The 21,886-nt window shown below is 35.7% G+C and overlaps 1 protein-coding gene across 1 annotated transcript in view; it reads left to right on the top strand.

Annotated features, from left to right (window-relative positions):
- KCNH5 (potassium voltage-gated channel subfamily H member 5) overlaps positions 1–21,886 on the top strand; it is a 391,167-nt gene that overhangs the window by 59,767 nt on the left and 309,514 nt on the right. Inside the window, exons 3-4 of the mRNA XM_056134093.1 lie at positions 811–917; positions 7,281–7,409. Of these exons, the coding sequence (XP_055990068.1) occupies positions 811–917; positions 7,281–7,409 (236 nt within the window). The remainder of the gene's footprint in view (positions 1–810; positions 918–7,280; positions 7,410–21,886) is intronic.

Consider the following 21,886-nt stretch of genomic DNA (forward strand, 5'->3'; position numbering starts at 1 on the left):
TTGAGGTGAAGTTTTTGTTCTTATATACTGAGATATTTTCTGGGAAACTTTGATACTTGATTACAATAGCCTTCCTGATTTGTGTTGAAAATACCATTCATTATTAGCTTTCTCTACCTGCACAGGGTATCTTAAGTGACATGTGTCAATATGCCCACAGTCTTCTGTCTTCTATAACTTTGTTTATGTTCAATTTAAATTTGATTTTCAGAGTTATCTTTTTTATCTCTTTGGTGGACTGTAATCTTTTATAGCCGATTACTGTTTTAGATTATTTATGTTTGTGAAATGTCATGGGAACTTAAAACAGAGTTATATTTACACTGTTACTACTGTTTAGGAAAAGCTACTGATTGCTAATATCCAATACTGATAGACTTTAGGAGTAGTAAGGTGATTACCCATTGATCATATTTACTAGTGGTTTGTAGACTGAAGAACTAACAACAAAGTTAATATTTCACACAGTTATTTCAGTTAATATACTATGATAACTGAAATTTGAGATGATTGCTGGAAAAGTAGTGTTTAAATCACAGAATCTAAAATTTGTGTGTTTTCAATACTGTACTGAAAACTGTATTTTCTCTCTCATTTTGTCTCTCTGGAGTTATTGTTCAAGCTCACTTTTACTAAAATATCTAACGTTCATGTTTAAAGCATGGTTTATGTTTTTAATTTATTCTATGGGAAAATATTATATTTTGTTACTATAGTTGAATACTTAGTCAAATGAATACACTATATCATTTTATGTTGCACTTGTAAAGCAACACACCATTAAATTAAATTGTTTTTTTTTTCTTCCAGTTTTATGTATGGTGAATTGACTGACAAGAAGACCATTGAAAAAGTCAGGCAGACTTTTGACAATTATGAGTCAAACTGTTTTGAAGTTCTCCTGTACAAAAAAAACAGTAGGTATCTAAAGTACCAGTAAGAAGGGAAACTAATATTTTGTTTTGATTCATTATAGCTGAGAAACTATGAAAATTTTGTTGCTTCTTCTCTTGATAGTGGCAGAAAGTACTGATGAAACTATAGAAATTAACAATTCATTCTTCTGGGCCTGGAGCAATAGCACAGTGGGTAGGGCATTTGCCTTGTATGTGGTTGACCCGTGTTCTATTCCCAGAATCCCATATGGTCTCCCGAGCACTGCAAGGAGTGATTCCTGAGTGAATGATCCAGGATTAACCCCTGTGCATTGCCGAGTGTGATCCAAAAAGCAAAACAAAAACAAAAACAAAAACAACCCCCCCAAAACAAACAAAAAAACCCTCAAAAAACAAACAAAAAACATAATTTATTCTGCTTATTAAAAGTAAACTTATGAGGACTGGAAAAATGTATTACTTTTAAAATGTGACTTTTTGGGGTATCAGAAAAGTACAAACTTTTTAGTAATAGTCATAGTAAAGACCGTTTGTTATGTGACAGAAACTGAAAATGACAAAAAATATTCTTATTTTGGTTAAAATGAAAGGTTATTATGATTACTTTTATATAATATATATATGACCTGTGCCATGGTACCCACTTAAGGTGAATAGTTACCAATATGGTCTTTTGCTAGGTTCCTACTTATTTGTGTGAGAAGCAAGGGAAAGCACTCATTCTATAAAAATGCATCACTTGCATCTTGTGAATTTATATTGATCAGTGTGAGCTATTTTCTAGGATGTAATTTGTTAGCAGTAATAGTTCCATAATGTAATCACGTTACTTCATGAATGGCCTTTCCATCTGCTTGCAGGAAAATACCAACAGATGAAAACTCAACCAGTATACTTATCTCTCAAGTCTCCTCTGTAATGAATGTCTTTTGAATGTTGACTTACTTTAATTTTCTTTTGTTAATTTCCCAGAACTATAAAAAATAATGAACAGGTTCTTCTGAAGTTAGATCAATTTTGTTTAGAGTTAATGGTAGTTGATAATAAAACCAATTACTATTCTTGGGTAAACTGATGACTACTAAACAGTCAAGAACACTGTTCTACATTAAGTGCTTGTTGGAACTTGTGGATCATTCTTTATCCTCTCCATTTTACTAAATGTATTCTCTATGGAGCATGTGGATTTGAGCTTAGATTTATCTTTATTAATACACGGTTAGAGATCAAAGTGATCATAGGCACTGCTTTATTATAGTGCCCTTTTTTTGAAAGGACATCTGTATTTCATAGGTACTTGCCTCAAGTAATGTTTTAACATCTTGCCTTTAATTTTAGAACCAAGGGGAAAAATTATTTCTCTTTTCAGTCATAATCAAGCTTTGATTGACTTGTCATCTAGGAACTAATCCATTCAGTGTAATCAGCTCTGTCTTCTACCAGACAATGATTTTGGGCATCTTTTGATCAGATCTAAATATCCATTGATAACTTATAGTAGATACTCCCTTTCTCTATATTATTTTTGGTTTTTGTGTAGTGATGCTTGAGTTTACTCCTGGATCAGTGCTCAGGGATTACTTTCAGTGGTGCTCAAGGGACCATATTCGGTTCTGGATATCAACCCCTGGTCAGCACATGCAATGCAAAAGCCTTAATTGCCATTCTGTTTAACTTAACTTTCCATGTAAGGTTGCACCTTCTTGAATGTCTTAGGTAGGTGTCTCAAATATAGCAAATAATTTAAGAATATATCATGGTAAAGGTCATTCCTCACTCTTAAATCTAATCATTATAAATACATCTTTCTTGGATTTTATTGTTTAAAATTTTTTTAAATGAATTCAATGGTTTTGTTTCCCTTTATAAATACTTTTTAAATTGATTTTATCATAAAAAAGCCACAGCTGTTGATACAATTATACAGTTGAAATAGAGTAGATAATAAAGCACTAATATTAAAATCAATAAGCATAAAATCATTTTTTTCTGTGAAAATTGTTATATTTGATCATGGGTTTTTTCAGTACTTTACTAAGTATTTATTAAGCTGTTTGTGCGAGTTGAGCTTTTTGTGTATTGTTTTTGCTTGTTGAGTTTAGTTGGCTTCTATGTTACTTTCCCATCTAATTTTGTATGCTTCTACTAGAATGTAAGTATTGAGGAATTAGGAGGCACCACGTGATCCAGAGACTTGGGACGATGGGTTGACATGGCAGCGGCTGTGGGAGTTGGGCGTGGCTGCCAGGCTTGTGGAAATGTGACAGTGTTAGGAAGGCTGCTCACTCTACCTCTGAGAGTTGTCAGCCTGGGCACTGGGGTATCTGAAATTATTTGCAGTTTGGTGTGTCTGCAGAGAATATTCGTGAAATGGTGCAGTTAATCCTTGGTGCAGCTGTAACAATGGGATAGAGGTGTGGCTGCCTGGGCTTCTGCTGGGTGAATACTGAGCTAGCCACTTCAGGGGTGCCCTGGAGTCTTTAGCTGTGGGGATGAGTGTTTCCCTGAATTTTAGCTCTTTTGTGTACAACTTCTGAGGTATTTAGTCAAGAATCACTAGAACAGTCAGTATCTGAGTCAACATGGTGGCAACTGTGGAAGGGGGCCCTCTTTCCTTGGTTTTATAGTGACAAAGTCAAGTTCTTCTGTTTCTTAAAAAATGTCTTAATATAAATCGTTCTATATTTTGTTCTTTATTGTGCTTGTACTCCCAAGAGTATTCAGGGATCTTAGGGCAAATCCTGGCACTGATGACAATTGAGGGGGACATGGAGCTCCAGAGATTAAACCACAGGCTTTATACCTGCAAAGTTATGTGCTCTACACACCCCTATTTGTATCTTTTATATCATGTTAGAAATAGCTTGAGTTTTACATTTTCAAAAGTTCACTTCCTTGTATCTTAGGTATTTTGCTATATTTTAATGAATTGAAATAATTATCTTGCTTCTGTTCATACTTTTCTAGTTCTTTTTATTTTATTTATTTACTTATTTATTTATATTTTGGATTTTTGGGGTCACACCTGGCAATGCACAGGGGTTACTCCTGGCTCTGTACTCATGCAGGAATCACTCCTGGCGGTGCTCAGGGCACCATATGGGATGCTGGAAATTGAACCTGGGTCAGTTGCGTGCAAGGCAAATGCCCTACCCGCTGTGCTATCGCTCCAGCACCTCTAGTTCTCTTTAGATATATCTGTATCTACATATGATTACAGGCAACAGGAGACGTGGGCCATACCACTAAAATTGAAATTTGTATTTCTTTTCTAAGTTGAACTGCAGTGGGATTTTTTTACTCTTTAATATGAAGAATAGATTTTATGCACTTATTATAATCAAGTGCCAATATATTTAAATGTGGCTTTAAAATCTTCTAAATAGCTAAGTTAATTTTAAATTTTAATATCAGCAATAAAGTATGTTCTCTGGATTCTTAAATGTGAAAAAGAAAAATTCATATTTCTATAGAAAACTGTTTTAGGAATATCTGAATGCCTCTCAATATTTCTATTTAAATAACTAGGGTAAATACCATTTTGCAAATGGAGAATTGCTGTATTTGATTCAACATGTGTAACAATTGACACTTCAATTTTCAGTCTCCATTCTTCAGGTCTATTGATATGATTAACAAGTGGACTATTTCTACTAATGGGAAATAAAAACAGTAGTTCAGGAGGATGATTTTAAATACCTCTTTCTGGTATCCTACTGAACAAGGGAAGATATTTGCACAGTATACATCTGATAAAAGGTTAATATCCAAGAGATATCAAGAATTTATAAAACAATTAAAAAATAAAAATTCTGTTTTGAAACTAGGCAGAGTATGTATAGGCATTTCTCCAGTCAAGACATATGTGTGGAAAATAGGCAGATGGAAAGATGCTCATCTTCTATTATTATTAGTGAAATGCAAACTAAGTTATTATCCAAAGGATAAGAAGTAACTACTGAAGAGTTGTTAGTTTGGTTGTAAATTGGGATAATGATGATAAAGCAGTTTAGAAATTTCTCAAAAATTAAAAATAGAAATTCAGTATGATTCAGTCATTCCACTTCTGAGTATACTTAAAACAAAATTTAAAAAACCCACTAATTCAGAAAGATGTCTGCACTGCCATGTTTAATGCAGTAATATTCACAGTAGCCAAGAACTCAAATGAACTTAAATGCCCGTTGACAAATTTTGGATAAAGAAGATGTGGCATATATACACAATGGAATGCAATTTAATTATTAAAATGATGATGTCCTGACATTTGCAGCAACACTGATGGACCTTGAGGATTTTATGTTTAGTAAAATAAGTCCAAGAAGTATATAAACATGTGTTTTCACTGATATGCGTTATCTATAAAAAAGGTAGCAAATGAGCAAAATAAAGCATAGTGAGGTTTTAGACCAATTATTACTTACCAGAAGGAAGAGGAAATGGGAGTTGTAAATCTGTATAGAAGGGACAAATATGTGGTGAAGGAGAACTGAGCTCTCAGTGGTGAATTTAGTGTAGCACGTATTTAGTCATTTTCAGAAATGCACATCTGAAATTTATTTGTTGTAATAATGCTATGTCCATAAAAATAAAATACAATAAAATAGTTTTAAACAAAGACAGAACTGTGATAATCAAGGGTATGCTAAATAATCAATGTCAGAACATTCCTTTTGAGTTTCTAGTTTGTTTAATTTTCCTTGACTTCCTGTTGCCCCAAATCCTAAATCTAGATTAAGTATATTTTAGAAATCACTGGACAAATGCCAGTCAACCTGTGGAATTGAGTCTGTGGCTCAGCTTGGAAAAATATCTACCTGATATCTGAAAGCAATTTTGAAAACAGCCTTGACTCTGTGCCAAAATGTGAAAAGTTGCTCTTTTGATAGGGAGGTATGAAATGTAACATCATCTCTTTCTGTTAGATTTCTACTAGACCTTGGAAAACAACTGATTTTTAATGCCCCTTTCTCTGCTTTTGACCCTGGTGCCTCAAGCTCGCTGTGCTGGAACAGCTGTAGGTCATGTGTCTGTAAGCGTCTGGGTCTGGTGATTTGTAAAAGTGAGCACATCATTCAGTAACACGGTGTAAAATAAGAAATAGAAAAACAAAGAACAAGCCTCTCTGGGAAATAGTGTGATGGTTTTTGAAACCAGGCCTGTCTCTTCTGGAAATCCTTTTGAAAAGGACTATGTCTTGTCATAGCCCCGAGGGTTGGAAAATCTTGGTTGTCAGAACTGATTACTCTTACAGAAATCTCTTTTCTTTAATTCTCTGACTTCTTGAACCCAGTAAACAAATTACCTAATTTTGCCTAAATAGAAAATTCCCCTTTATGGTGAAATTATCCAGTGAATTTTTTTGGCTACCTGTATAGTGATGCTTCTTATTTCATTTCTACTCAAGTGTACTAAAGATAATCAGCTCTCACCTAGAAGTTATTAATAGTCCCCATCTCATTCTTCAAATTCCACTATCACGATCACGATCATCCTGTTCGTCGATTGATTGTTCAAATTCCAAACTTGGGAAAAATTTATGTGTTTTTGAGTGAGGCTTTATGATACTACTATTTGTGAGGAATATGATGGAAAGTTTCTTTTTAATTCTGATGGTACATTTCTTTAGTGTTCAATGAATAATGATAACATCGAAGGTATTTCTTGTGTCTTTAACTATTTAATATATTACATAATATCTGTCCTTGATTTGCCCAAATCTGGACTTTTAAACATTTGGAACTGTCAGTCCTCTGGAGTCTACAGGACCCACTGTGTGAAGAACATGTTACAGTGGACATGCTTCCCCCTTTCCTCAAAGGCCTGAGGGAGAGCTTTGATATCCCATATACGTCATATCTTCTTGCTCCAATGATGAAATACAGTTAAGCTATAGAACTATCATACACTTCTGTCTAATTGTTAGAGAAAGAGCTTTCAGTTAGAAACAACAATTCAGATGTTCTAAGACTCTTACTAGACCTGGTATTTCTATGGAAGGCAGTTGGGGATACCAAAACAACAAGTAGAGGGAAGCATGTAGGAGTGGTGAGATTTGGTGAAACTGTTAAAATGACATTGGCGAGAGCGGTGGTAGTATAGAGACACATCCTTAAAGATGTTGCGTGCATGCTGCTGTATTATGGAATGATATCCTCTGCTTTAATTTCAGTTTTTCACATTTTGGGTTGAGTAATATTTTATTTAGTTTTGAGCAACTCTGGTTGCTACAAAACTAAAATTTCTTTGGATTCCTTTCAGCAGAATAAATGCTGGTGCTTTGCTGCTAATTCTTGGCATAGCGGTTGGCAGTTAAGGAAGAAAGAAGTCTGGAGATTAAATTATTACTGTGACTTCCTCACACTTATGTCCTTTCTCTTACAGGAACTCCTGTTTGGTTTTATATGCAAATTGCACCAATAAGAAATGAGCATGAAAAAGTGGTCTTGTTCCTATGCACTTTCAAGGATATTACATTGTTCAAGCAGCCAATAGAAGATGATTCTACAAAAGGTAAATTTTAAAGGAATTACTAAAAATTAGATTTACTTCAATTTTATTATTTTTATCACTTAATCACTTAAATCACTTAACTTCCCGTTAGTCGTCGATTTGCTCGAGCGGGCGCCAGTAACGTCTCCATTTGTCCCTGTCGCGTGCTAGTGTAGCCCAATGGCATCTGTTTGCTCCGGGAACATGAAGGGCCTCAAACCGATCGTTCATGATCTTGACGAAGAAGTCTGACCATCTGGTAGGTGGGCGGCACGCGGTCTTTTGACATCCCGTGGAATCCAATCAGTAACAGCTCTAGTCCAACGGTCGTCTTTAAATCTCATTACGTGACCAGCCCATCTGATTTTCGACACCTTGGCAAATGAGACAGTGTGCCTGATTCTTGATCGTCGACAGATGTCAGAACTCCAGATTCGTTCTCTCATTTGAGTGAAACGTGATATTCCAAGCATAGCTCTTTCTATTCTTCTTTTGGGAGACCTGAATAGCATTCTCATCCTGTTTGCCTGGGGCCCAGGTCTCTGAGGCATATGTTAATGCAGGAAGAACAGTGGAATCAAAGAGATGTGCCTGGAACCGGAGGTTCTTCATCCTCTTAGCTATTTCTTCGACGTTCTTGAAGGCGTTCCAAGCCGCTCTCTTCCTCCTGCGCAGCTCGGGTGCCAGATCATTTGTCATGTTGACCTCTCGACCTAGGTACACATAGCTGTTGCATTCGGAGATGGTCGTTCCATTGAGAGCGAATGGGGCGTCAGGAACAAGGCTGTTTCTCATAAACATTGTCTTCGTGAGATTCAGCTGTAGTCCTACCTTTCCACACTCATGGTCAAAGTCGGCCAGCATTTGTGCCGCTTGGCTGATGTTTGGTGTTATTAAAACAATGTCATCAGCAAAGCGGAGGTGGTGTAGTTGCCGATCATCTATCTTCACTCCCATTCCTTCCCATTCCAGTCATCGCATGATGTTCTCGAGGGTGGCACTGAAGAGTTTCGGTGAAATGGTATCACCCTGCCGCACCCCTCTCTTGACATCAACGATCACTTCTTTGTAGAATGGTGAGATCCTGGTAGTGAATCCACAATAGAGCTCACGGAGGATCCTGATGTATTGGGCTTGAATGCCCTGATTGGCTAGGGCTTCAATGACCGCTTCCGTCTCAACAGAATCAAAGGCCTTCTTTAAATCAATGAACGTTAAACAGAGCGGCATCTTAAACTCCCGAGAAACCTCAATGAGCTTGGTTATCATGTGGATATGGTCGATGGTGCTGAATCCTTTGCGGAACCCTGCTTGCTTGCATGGTTGTCCTTCATCTAGTGTTCTGCCAATCCTATTTAGGATGACTCGAATGAACAACTTGTAAATGACAGACAATAGGCAGATCGGGCGATAGTTGCCAATGTCATGGATATCTCCCTTCTTGAACAGTAGTACGGTCCTGCTGGTTTTCCATTGGGACGGAACCTTGCATTCAGACAGGTAGCAAGTGAAGAGCCGAGCCAGTGTATTGATGAGTACTGACGGCAGGTTCTTCAGGTGTTCAGGTCTGACCTTGTCTGGGCCGGGTGCTGTTTGTTTCTTTACTGACGAAATGGCGTGTTGGATTTTGGAAGGGAGAACGTTGGGAACGACTTATCCATCCTGTGGAATTTGGTATGTCGGCAAGTGGACATGGCTATCGAAGAGATTTGAGTAGAAGTCATAGATAATCTTCTCCATTGCCGTTCTGGAGGATGTGATGGATCCATCAGGACGTCGGAGGGCAGTCATCTTGGTCTTATAGTTGGCGAAGGACAGGCGGGCATTACGAATACTTTTCCCGGCTTCTGCCGCATCTACCAGTACTTCTGCTCTTCTCTCTTTGAGGTCTTCCTTGATCGCATCTCTGCACTGCTTTGCGAGCTCGGACGTTAGCTTGCGGTTGCTGAGGCATGCGCCAAACCACGCTGCCGAATTAGCTCAAGAGTTTTCGAAGATAGGCGATTTTTTGTGGCTATCTCTCTCTTGGTGTTCCTCGCACATTCATGGAGGTGCTGAAGCAGTCGATCATATTCCTCGTCAATGTTGTCAACAATGGCATCTTCCCATGTTGCCGCAATAGTACCAAAGAGTTCCCAGTTGGTGGTCATTCTGGGAGTTCTCTTTTTGAACTTTGCAGCCCTTTCTCCCCGCTCTGTGAAGTAGAATTTTGCATGAAGGAGACGGTGGTCCGATCCCGTTCGAAATTTTGGGACAACAGCGACATCAGTCAGGCAAAACCGTCGATTGAATATGATGTGGTCTATTTCGTTGTGGAATCGTCCACCGGGAGACTCTCATGTCCATCGTTTAGATTCTGCCTTCTGGAACTGTGAGTTACCATGAATGGTCTTGGTCGACATGATGAACTCAGACAGTCTCTCACCCTGTTCGTTCCATTCTAGGCCATGGGTCCCGATGTGAAGTTCTTCAGCGGATCTCCTTGGTCCTATCTTGGCATTAAAATCACCCACAATGATCTTGTAGAAGGGGTGGTCTTCTTTATAGAACTTCTCTAGCTCCATGTAGAACTTCTCGATTTCTCTTTCATCATAATGAGATGTTGGTGCGTAGACAAAGAAGATAGAAACTGCAGGCAGTGAGCCACATCTATTCAAATGTAAACGTCCGATTTGGGTTGTTAGGCATTCGAATGAATCAATGCTCTTGGCCAAGTTTGTGTTGACAAGGACACCGCCGCCTCCAACACCTCTTTTATCGCATGTTCCGAGGAACAGTTCTTCTCCAGTGTCGAAAATGGCATGGTGAGATTCGTGCCTTCTTGTCTCGGTCAGACCAATGATGTCGTACTTGATCATTCGCGCTTGTACCATCAGGTCCTCGATGGATGCATCTGATGCTAGCGTATGTGCATTGAAAATACAGACAATCATTTTTGTCTTCCTTCGTTGTGGCAGCCTAGGTCGGCCTTGAGATTTTGTCGGCCTCTCCTTTCTTATCCTTCTCAGTGCTGCCATGTCGGTGAAGCCTTCAGGGTCAGGTGAATGAGACCAGTTGTAGTATTACTATTATTTTTATAGTAAAAAATATTTGGTTAAACTGGAAAACAAACCTTTACTATGTGTACCCTTTTTTTGGGTGGAAAACACACCTATCTGTGCTCAGGGCTTATTCCTGGCTCTCTGCTCAGGGATCACTCCTGGAAGATCTCATGGACCATGTGTGATGCTGGGAATTGAACCTGGTTCCAAGTGCAAGGTTAACTCACTATTTGCTGTACTATCACTCTCACCCTGAACTATGTTTGTCCCTTTTTACTTCATATTCATGCTCATAATTGTCTAGAGTCACTTGTATTCAACCATGTTTGACTAGAAATAGCAAGATGAAATATTATTTTTTTAACTTATAGTAAGATAGACTCAAGTTTATTAATTTAGAGTGAATATAATGAAAATTTCAACAGTGAACTTCAGAAACAAAGCATATAATAAATTGTGAGATACTTTGTATTAAGTTTTGTTTGAATGCAATTGATTAGTTGATTGAATTTTATTGAATTGATAATCTTGTTTAGTTGATTTCTTTTTCAACTAAAGAAAAAGAAATTTTTATTTCTTTTTATCCTTCATTCAGTCACTATAGATTCTTATTGAATAAATGTTGCTAGGTTATGTGAAATATAATTTTGTTACCAAGTGAGTGGATGGCAAAATGCAGGCTGGAATGTTAGTTACAATAAAATATAGAGAGATTGCTATAGAAAGTAATATTCATTGCCATGTATATTAATTCCCTGTAATTAATTTTCTCTGTAATTTACTCTCATTTTATTCTATCCAATTATGTTAAAATATAAATTTATATATTATAAATGAAGAATTTCAAATATCCTTAAATGTAGTTTTTATAAAATAATTATTACTTACCTATGAATTCTTATAAATGATATTATAAGTGCTCAGTTTCTGGTTAACACCAAATTTCAACAGAAAAATATCTCTGTGTGAAAAATGTATAAAGTATGATCTATGAATGTTTTTAAAATAAATATATTGTTAAATTGTTTACAAGATTTAATAAAGTATTCACTTTTGAATACTTTTTTTTTATTAGTGAAACACCATGAGGTACAATTGTAGATTTACAAATTTTTGTGCTTCGATTTTGGTCATACCATGATCAAATACCCATCCGTCCACCAGTGCCCATTTTCCACCACCAGGATAATATCCTTCCCCCCCTATCCCCCCATCCCCCCCTGCCACTGTGGCAGGGCATTCCCTTTTGTTCTCTCTCTCCTTTTGGGTGTTGTGTTCAGCAAAAGAGGCATTGAGTGGCAAACATGTTCAGTCCAGTCTACTTTCAACCTGCATCTCCCCTCCTGGGAGGATCCTCCAAATACCCTCCATTTGTGCTCCCTTCTCTATCTGAACTGTCCTTTCCCCTAGAATACCCGGCTGGCCTCTAAGCTATGGAGTAATCCTCCTGGTGTTGATCTCAGCTATTCTTGGGTATTAATCTCATATTTTGTTATTTTATATCCCCCAGATGAATGCAATCTTTCTATGTCTATCCCCCTCTTTCTGATTCATTTCGCTTAACATGATACTTTCCATATTGTACCACTTGTATGTAAATTTCATGACTTCATCTTTTCTAAGAGCTACATAGTACTCCATTGTGTAGATGTACCAAAGTTTCTTTAACCAGTCATCTCTTCTTGGGCACTCAGGTTTCTTCCAGTTTCTGGCTACTGTAAAGAGTGCTGCAATGAACAAACAAGTGCAGGTGTCACTTCGGCTACACATTTTTGCCTCTCTGGGATATATTCCCAGGAGTGGTATCGCTGGGTCATAAAATAAATATATTGTTTATATATAAAATATATATATATTTTAAATAAATAAATATATTAAATTAAATAAATAAATATATTTTAAAATAAATATATTGTTAAATTGTTTACAAGATTTAATAAAGTATTCACTTTTGAATACTTTTACTACCTCTTCCTCTGTCTTTACTCAGATACCCAGTATTTCAGAATTTTAAGATAACTTTAAATAATTTTTTGAAATAGAATAGTTTCCCAATACTATTTAGGTTAAATTCTCCTTTAAAAAATCAAGGTAATAGCAGCAGAACATGTTCAGACTTATATTGAACATTCATTAGACAGATCACCTAAAGTACATTGACAAATATTTAAAATAAAAATTTTGTTATTATGTTCTCAGAAAACAGTGGCATTTAACAAGAAATCAATAAGATTGCTAGACACTCCCCAAACATTCTGAAATTAATATATTCAAATAACCTATTGGCCAAAGTAGTCTTACATTAGAAAAGTATTTTGCAATGAAAATGAAGTTTAAAATTTTCAGGATACAGTAAAATATTGCCTAGAGGGAATGTATAACATTATGTGTAACATTTCCTTTTATTTACAGATAAAAGGAAAAACAATATAAAATTAGTAGTAAATTTTGAAAGGAACAAAGATATATAACTAATTATACCCTAGACTTCACCTTAGGAAAGTAGAAGAGAACAATTTTAGCCAAGCAAAATGAAGTCAAGAAGTAATAAACCTTCAATGAAATAGATACATGGAAAACTTTAGAGAAAATCACCATAAACTAACTCTTGTTCTTTGAAAAATAAAGTTATTAAACCTCTAGCTAGCATACCATGGTAAAAGTTAAAAACACATTTAACCAACATCAAAAGAAAAAAAGTGCCATCACTTTGAATAAATTTATAGTCAGTTAATTGATAACATAAGGAAAATGGGCTAAATTATTCTTTGGGTTGTTTTTGTTTATTTTTTGAATCATATCCAGTAATGCTCAGGGCTTACTTCTGGCTTTGCAGTCAGGAATTACTCCTGGTGGTGCTCAGGGGACTATATGGGAAGCCAGGAATTGAAACCAGATAGGCCGCTTGCAAGGCAAATGCTCTACCCACTGTACTATTGCCCTCAAATGGGCTAAATTCTTGAAAGACACAAAATACTAGAAATTATACCAGGAGGAATAGATTATCTGATTTGTTTTGTGTTTTTTTCTCAAAAGACTGACTTGATCAGAAAATGATAGTTAAGGAAACTCTGCTTTTATGCCAGTACTAACTTCATACCAAAACTAGAGAAAAATAATTAGAAGCATGGAAAATTAGAGGCCAAATCCAGCTAGCATAAGTGTAAAAATTCTCAGCAAAAATCCAGTCAAGAGATTCATTAAAATATTTCAATGACCAAGTGAAATTTATTTTAAATATGTAATGATAATTTAATACACAAAAACAATTATTGTAGGGGCTGGAGCGATAGCACAGCGGGTAGGGCATTTGCCTTGCACGCAGTTGGCCTGGGTTTGAGTCCCAGCATCCCATATGGTCCCCCGAGCACCATCAGGAGTAATTCCTGAGTGGATGAGCCAGGAGTAAGCCCTGTGCATCACTGGGTGTGACCCAAAAAGAAAAAAAAATTGCTGTAATCTATTATATAAAGGTAGATTCTTCTTTACCTTAGGTGAAGAAGAAAAAGCATATGCTTATATTAATTAGCATAGAAAAGGAATTTGCTAAAACTCAACAAACATTCATGCAAAAACTCAGAAAATTGGAATAGAAGGGAACTTTTTCAAATAGACAGGAAAAGTCTATGAAAAAATCTGAGTAGCTGACTGTAATTTAATGTGAAATGGTTAAAGATAAAAGGCATTGTTGATATATTATTTTGACTTAACATATTCTTCAAATGAATTTCTCTTTCCTTTATATTTAAATGTCAATCTGACTGGGTAAGAAGCTTTTATATTGTAGACTCTTCCCCTAAAGATGTACTAGTATATTTTATATAGGTTTATGGACATAATGATGCCTATATGTTAAGTAATTTCTTTTTTTTTGTTTTCTTTAACAAATTTGATGGCAAACTTGAGTTGTGGTCAAGAAAAGTACAGTATGTTATTAATGAAAATACTATGATATAAACTTCTGGAGCGATAGCACAGCGGGTAGGGCGTTCGCCTTACAAGCGGCCAACATGGCCGACCCCAGTTCGATTCCTCCGCCCCTCTCAGAGAGCCCGGCAAGCTACCGAGAGTATTCGATATGCCAGACACAGTAACAACAAAGTCTCCAATGGAGACGTTACTGGGCCCGCTCAAGCAAATCGACGATCAGGGAGGGCCTTTATTTTACTTTACTATAAACTTCTGAGTACGGTCGACTTCTATGTATTCAAATTAATGTCTCTTCCTTTATCTTTCTTATTCCTTCTCCTCATCTCTGTATCCTTACATCAGAATTGAAACATTTTTAAAGGTACATTGCCTTTTAAATGCATAATTCATTCTTACAAAAATGATATTTGAATAAACTCTAGACAAATTAGACTTCTTGAGTTTTGAACTATGGGTTAAGTAGACCTATAGATTTAAATTTATATAATAAAGCAGACCATTGTAAAAAGTAGTAGAATAAATTATCTCTTTTTAGTGCCAGAATCTGTAGAGGAAGAATTTATTTTATTATTTTTAAATTTTTTAAAAATTTTTATTAGTGAGACATCATGAGGTACAGTTGCAGACTTACAAATTTTTGTGCTTGGGTTTCAATTATACAGTGATCAAATACCCATTCCCCCCACCAGTGCCCATTTCCCACCACCACGGATCCCAGTATCCCTCCCACCCCCCCCATCCCCGCCATCCCACCCAGCCTCTGTGGCAGGGCATTCCTTTTTGTTAGAGGAAGAATTTACTTTAAGTGGACTTCTATTTTGAGATTCTTCCTTACTTTTCAAATACATAACATAGTCCTGAAAAGTATTGTATAATGCATACTGTGAATTTTAGCACTGTAGCACTGTCCTCCCATTGTTCATCTATTTGCTCAAGCATGCACCAGTAATGTCTCCATTGTGAGACTTGTTACTGTTGGCATATCGAAGCCATGGGGAGCTTGCCAAGTTCTGCTGTGCAGGACTGTGAATTTTATATATATATAATATATATATAAAATAGTTTCTATTATTTATATAAGCTATACATATAGTATAAAAATTCAATAGAAATAAAATATTTATAACATTAGATAGTCATATTACTATTGCTATGAAGCTAATAGTTTCGGATAGTTTTCAATCACTGAAAAACATTATCTTTCACCATTTTAAGGTGAGTAAATGTACTGTAGAACTTTAGAAAAATAGTAAGAATCCACAATGAGCTTGGAGACTAGACTTAGTTTTGCTTTAACTTAGGCATCTGAATTGATTACCATAAATCTTTCATAATTCTTGTATGAATATTTATTTCCTCGAATATTAAAAACATTTTTTTGGAACATAAATACTATTTTAGCACATAGTATGATTTAAAGCATTGTGATATAGCCATTTGGGGGAGGAGTCCTGGAAATGTTCTTTCCCTTACAAAGTAAATATACAGTATTTGATTGTTCTTATTTTCTCAGTAAAATGGGAAACATGATGGTCAATTGCTAGTAAGCATGGTAAAGAAAGTGAGAAGGTGTAGAAGGTCTGAGAGGGAAGATCGGTATAAAATGGAATCTAAGAATTAGGCAATGAATGGAGAAGGGAAATTCAGCAGATTTGCTGAGTAGCCGCATGATTCACTTCAAATTAGTCATATGTTTCATTAGTTTTTATAAGTATAATTTTTGTTTTGTTCATCTCGTGCTTAGTTAAAGGTGAGTAGATGTAAAATTAAATAAAAAATTAAACCATTGTATTCTACTATATTTGGGCTGATGAGGTAAGAGGAAAAGAATCAAGGTGCAGGACCAGATTGCTGATGATTAAGTTCGGGCTATTTGCAAAATTTGGAGGACATAATTATATAAGGAAGGTTATGCTCAGGATTTAGGAAATAATCTCTTAAGACACAGAGTAGACAAGTGAATCTACACATCAGTAATCCTGAAGTTTGTTTTTTAAATTCCAGAACAAGGACATTTTACAAGGGTACTTGGAGAAAAAGCCTAACTCCTTGGAATGTTGCCAGATTGTTGGAATTTTTATTTCTAAATATTATCTGGGATAGTAGCTATAAGATAATGCTAACCAACTAAGATAATGGCAAAATTTCCTCACAATGAATTCCTATTTTTTTCCTTTTTGGGTCACACCCAGCGATGCTCAGGGGTTACTCCTGGCCTCTGCACTCAGGAATTACTCCTGGCAGTGCTTGCGGGCCCATATGGGATGCTGGGAATCGAACCTGAGTTGACCACATGCAAGGCAAATGCCCTACCCACTGTGCTATCACTCCAGCCCCATCATAATGAATTCTATGTTCACCAAAATATTGTTCTAGAATGATTTATTTCCCTTTAAATATCAGGGAGGGTGACAGTGTCTTTGAATTATATCATGACCAATGGTAGCAAAAAGCATTGAAGAGAGAGAAAACCAATTTTGATGAAGTAGTTAATTTGTCAGAGAGTTTTATATTCATTATTACCCATTCCTATAATTATGAAAATTAGTATTATTATCTTCATTTTACTGTTGAAGATTCTGACATTCAAAGTCCAACTGACTTCTAATTCCATGTTCTTTCTCTTGCACCAGGCTATCTCCTCCTTTTCCATTGTATTGTTAGGATTTATTCACCTTAAACCTCTGCTCTCTTTTACCCTGTGGAAATGGAACACAGGTTGTGAACACTGATTCTGATAGAACTGTACTGCTTTTGAGCCCAGGGGATTATAATAATTTTTGTAGGCAATGTATTTATACTAACTTTTGTTACTAGTATTAAGGTCATTTAACTTTTGCTCAGATAAACAGTCAATGGTATCTGATACATCATTTATAGTGATACAAAAGTGGGGAATTACAGCCAATTCCGTACGGTTGATTGTTCATGTGTTTAAAAAGAACTGGCTAAACTCACTGCCCATTTATATTGTATAGTATTTTCAGATAGATTCTCAAACTGCCAAGATGACTTACAGTATGAAATATTTTGTGCCAAATAGTTATGACATTTTCTATATGATAGAAATAAAATAATAGAGACAAAAATTCCTTTGGAATGAAAATAACAGCAATAATGACAGCCTTACTTTTGTGGGAATACAATGGCAGAGAGGAAACAACAAGTGAAATATGAGACATTATATCATGTATTCTCTTTGGTCAAAATAATAATTGTTTACCTAAGCTTTTTTCCTTATAGATTAGAATCTTGTATTGCTGTCTTATAGAGTGATCTAACTGCCTCTGTGACTTCCTTTTATTTTTAAGATTAGGCTGTCCATGACAAAGAGGTTAATTGCAACCCAGCAGAGCTAAACTAATGTTTTATTAAGAAGGAATTGGCATTCGAGCTTTTAGGAGAACAAATGTCCTCATAATGCCATGAGCAACTTATATAAGCCAAGTATTAAGCTCTTCATATTCAGCTGTCTGTTCACATTACCCCATATCGACCACATCTAAGTAACATCAGCAAACTGTGCTGAATAATCAGTCATATCAGTTAGGCCTCTGTAAAGGTGAGGTCAGTAACTTTACCGCTGAAAAAAGTTAGAACTGCTGATGTGTTTTCTTTCTCTGACCTAGACACTGTAGCTGCTGAACTTTTTAAATGTTTGACTGTACACTGGGGGAACGTAACAGATAAAATGAATGGGTTTGGCTAATAACATAGACAATTCACAATACCCAAGACAGAAAGGAATTGGCATAAGGAAATATAATATGATTTTGCTTGTGATAGTAAACAAATATAGATACACTTAAGTGATAATAAAATAGAATATTTTCATGATTGGGAAAGGAATTCTCCAAGATGATAAAGGTGTACATAAGAATCAGGCATCATTGTGGGTGGGTTTGGAGGTTATAGAATCTAGGAAAATTAAAGGCTGTAGTGTTTCTTTTAGTTTCCAGTTTTCAATGATATATTTACAAAGTAGCATTGTAGCATTGTAGCACTGTCCTCCATTTGTTCGAGCCAGCCCAGTAATGTCTCCATTGTGAGACTTGTTGTTACTGTTTGGCATGTCCAATATGTCACCGGATAGTTTGCCAGGCTTTGCCGTGCAGGCAAGATACTCTCTGTAGCTTGCCCGGCTCTCTGAGAGGGGCGGAGGAATTGATCCTGGATCGGCCAGGCCACCTGTGTGCAAGGCAAATGCCCTACCACTGTATCTTGAAAGTGAAGAAACAGGGTAGAGTAGGGATATTGAGAAAAATACTAGTATATTTAAGAAACTCCTTACCAGAGGCAAAAAAATAAAAAATTATTAATTTTATTATAGACTAGCTCAAGAAACTCATTTATAAGTTCCTCTGTTTAAATGTGAAATCTCTTGTATTTGCCTTGTCTCTTTAGCTTCCAGAACATTTAAAACATTTTGATCTTATAGCACATAGTGGTTTACTTAATTTAACAACTGCCTTTAACTGATTTTTCTACGAAGAATCTCTTCCAAGTCTTTCGCCTAAATTTCTCTCTTCCAGTATGTATGAGTCAGGTTCAACATTTGTCAGCAATTTTTCTCTTTTAGAGGCTTCCCAATTTCCTTTAGAAGGTATAATTATAATCTTCAACAATTTCATTGTGTTCCCTACCCAACCTTTTCTACTCTTTTGCATTTTCTCCAATCTGTAGACCTTACTTATCAGACAGATGTGTTACACTCACACCTAAATGGAGCTGGCAAAATAAAAATTAGATTTTACTTTTAGTGACACATAAATAGTAAATTCTGTGTTATTTCCTATTTAATCTTTTTAAAGAGAGTTTGATAATAACTTCACTCATTTAGTCAAGAAAATATACATAGTATCCATTGTATACCAGTATGGCAGCAGATTTTCAGGGATAGGAAGCCTGGGATCTGGCACTTAGAAGTCCTATTCTGTAATAAACTCTTGTTTTTGTTTTATGCTAAAGGGTAGTCTCTCATAACATACTGTGTGAAAACACTTTTATATTGAAAAATTAATGCTAATTTTTCTTTTGCTTTCTTTCTGTTATTTAATTAATGATAATCCCATTTTTTTTTGCTTTTTGGGTCACACCCGGCGATGCACAGGGGTTACTCCTGCCTCTGCACTCAGGAATTACCCCTAGCAGTGCTCAGGGAACCATGTGGGATGCTGGGAATCAAACCCTGGTTGGCCGCGTTCAAGATAGTACCTGCTGTACTATTGCTCCAGCCCCGATAATCTCATTTTTAACCATCAAGAAAAATGCAAGCATTTTATTTTCACTACTTCAAAATTTTCTCTTCGGGAAGTTAAAACAAGGCAAAGAAATGGAATGGAATATTTTTTTATCATATTAACTACATGCATATAAAATATATGAAAGCCTTGCTTTATGTTTAAATCAAGAACTATTATTTTCTTATTAAGAAGCAGGAATGTGTTTATGTATTTAAAGGAAAAAATGGATGGCAATGAATGATATTCCCTGTCTTGGTTCTCCTTCAACACTTATTTTCCCACATGGTCTAAGGAAATAAGACAACACATTCCATTCGATGATTTCCATTTCACTGATTTATTTCTTCAATATTTTCCTTAATTTTTTAAAAAATATTTTTATGTAGGCTGGAACAATAGCTCAGTGGTAGGGCGTTTGCCTTGTGCGCAGCCAGCACGTCTGAGCGGGGTTTGATTGCTCCACCCCTCTCAGAGAGCTTGGCAAGCTACTGAGAGTATCTCGCTCACATGGCAAAGCCTGGCAAGCTACCTGTGATGTATTCAATATGCCAAACACAGTAACCACAAATCTCAAAATGGAGATGTTACTGGGCCCACTTGAACAAATCGATGAACAATGGGAGGACAGTGTTTGTTTGTTTTGTTTGTACAGGGATATGAAAACAGACTCTACTCCAGTATGAAGGTGTTCTTAAGGAGTGTAATATTACTTGTCCTAGAAATATGAACCTTTGTAAATATAAATTTACTTGGAGTGTCTGGAAATATAATTAAACTTACATTTAATTATATTTAAATTATAATTAAATGTTATTAAATATAATTATCATATTTCATTGATATAGAAAGAGATATATTCACAAAGAAATACTTAATATCTTTATTGCCAACACAGTTAGTGTTACCAACAGATATGTTTACTCAACAGTGTGACTCAAACTAAAACTCAGTAAAAGTAAAATAAAATGAGACTTGTTTTGTTTTATTGTGGTTAAGTATATATATATATACATATATATGTACATATGTGTGTGTGATTTACAATATTGTCAATGACAGGGATTCATGTGTACAACATTCCAACACCACACTCCCCCCCCCAGTGTGTCTGCTTCTCTCTATCATTTTCTCTGTCACCTTCTTCCCGCTGCCACTGCCCCATCTCCTGCAAGGTTTGAAGATCTTCAGGGATCTCTTAAGGAGTTTAAAAGAGATTAAGGGAATGGTTATATGTATGCTGAGAAACCAGAGAGCAGAGTATGGTCTTTAGGATGCTACCATCTAATTCAGGTGGAAGTTGATCTTCTATATGACATAGTAGGAATTGTGAGGGGAGTGTCAACTAGAAAATACTTACCAGTAAGTTAATAGTTTATAAGGCATGGAAGTTTATAAGGCACGGAAGTGTGTGTAATAGTGAAGAGGATGATATATCACGCATTTGATTTGGATAGCTGGAAATACCATTATGGCATTCACCAAGATCAAGAAAATATGAAAGATGCAGAGTTGGTGGTAGAGGGAGGAGGTAATAATGAGATAACTTTTTGACACTTACAGTATAAGATACCTGTAGAGCATTATAGTATAAGATAGGTAATGGCCAATTAGATACGAAGGGCTCTCTCTTACAACAAAAGTCTTGATTTATAATATTGACTTCACATTGATCATATATTTAGATTGTCGTTAAGTTCTTAGAGAACTGTTGGCATAGCTGGTAATTCTAAATTCTCTGGCATATTGTACAGGATAGTCTAGTGGGCTCATACCATGTTTTTGCTTCAGTTACAAGAATATACTTCATTTATAATGATAATTAAGAGCTTTCTAGCAATTAATGTCAATTTACTTATTTTTTAATCTAATTGTTGGCTTTACTGAGGGTGTAAAGTAGTGGGCAATATAAAACTTTTAAAAATCAGATTTTTTCTAAATAAATTCAACTGCAATACATATGATGTCACATAGTTGGTATACTTAAAAAATTTGACAATTTTCTACTGAGATTTATTACTTCATCTTATATCTTATTGTCTGAAATTTTATCACTGGACATTACTATCATTCTTTTGGCACATGAGATATTTTAATTTTTAAGGGGTTAAGTAATTAAGTAAAGGATAATACCAGAGAAGTTATCAAATATTCTTAATGGAGTCTTTAATGGACTAGAACTTTTAAAACTACCTGGGGAAAGGATCCTTGAGACAGAAGCAGAGTGTGGTTAGTTTTGTTCTACTTTTTCACATCTCATTGCCATTCCCATAAAATTTATGAGTTT

This window comes from Sorex fumeus, unplaced genomic scaffold (genome assembly GCF_029834395.1).
Source record: "Sorex fumeus unplaced genomic scaffold, SorFum_2.1 ptg000098l, whole genome shotgun sequence".
Classification (NCBI taxonomy): Eukaryota; Metazoa; Chordata; class Mammalia; order Eulipotyphla; family Soricidae; genus Sorex; species Sorex fumeus.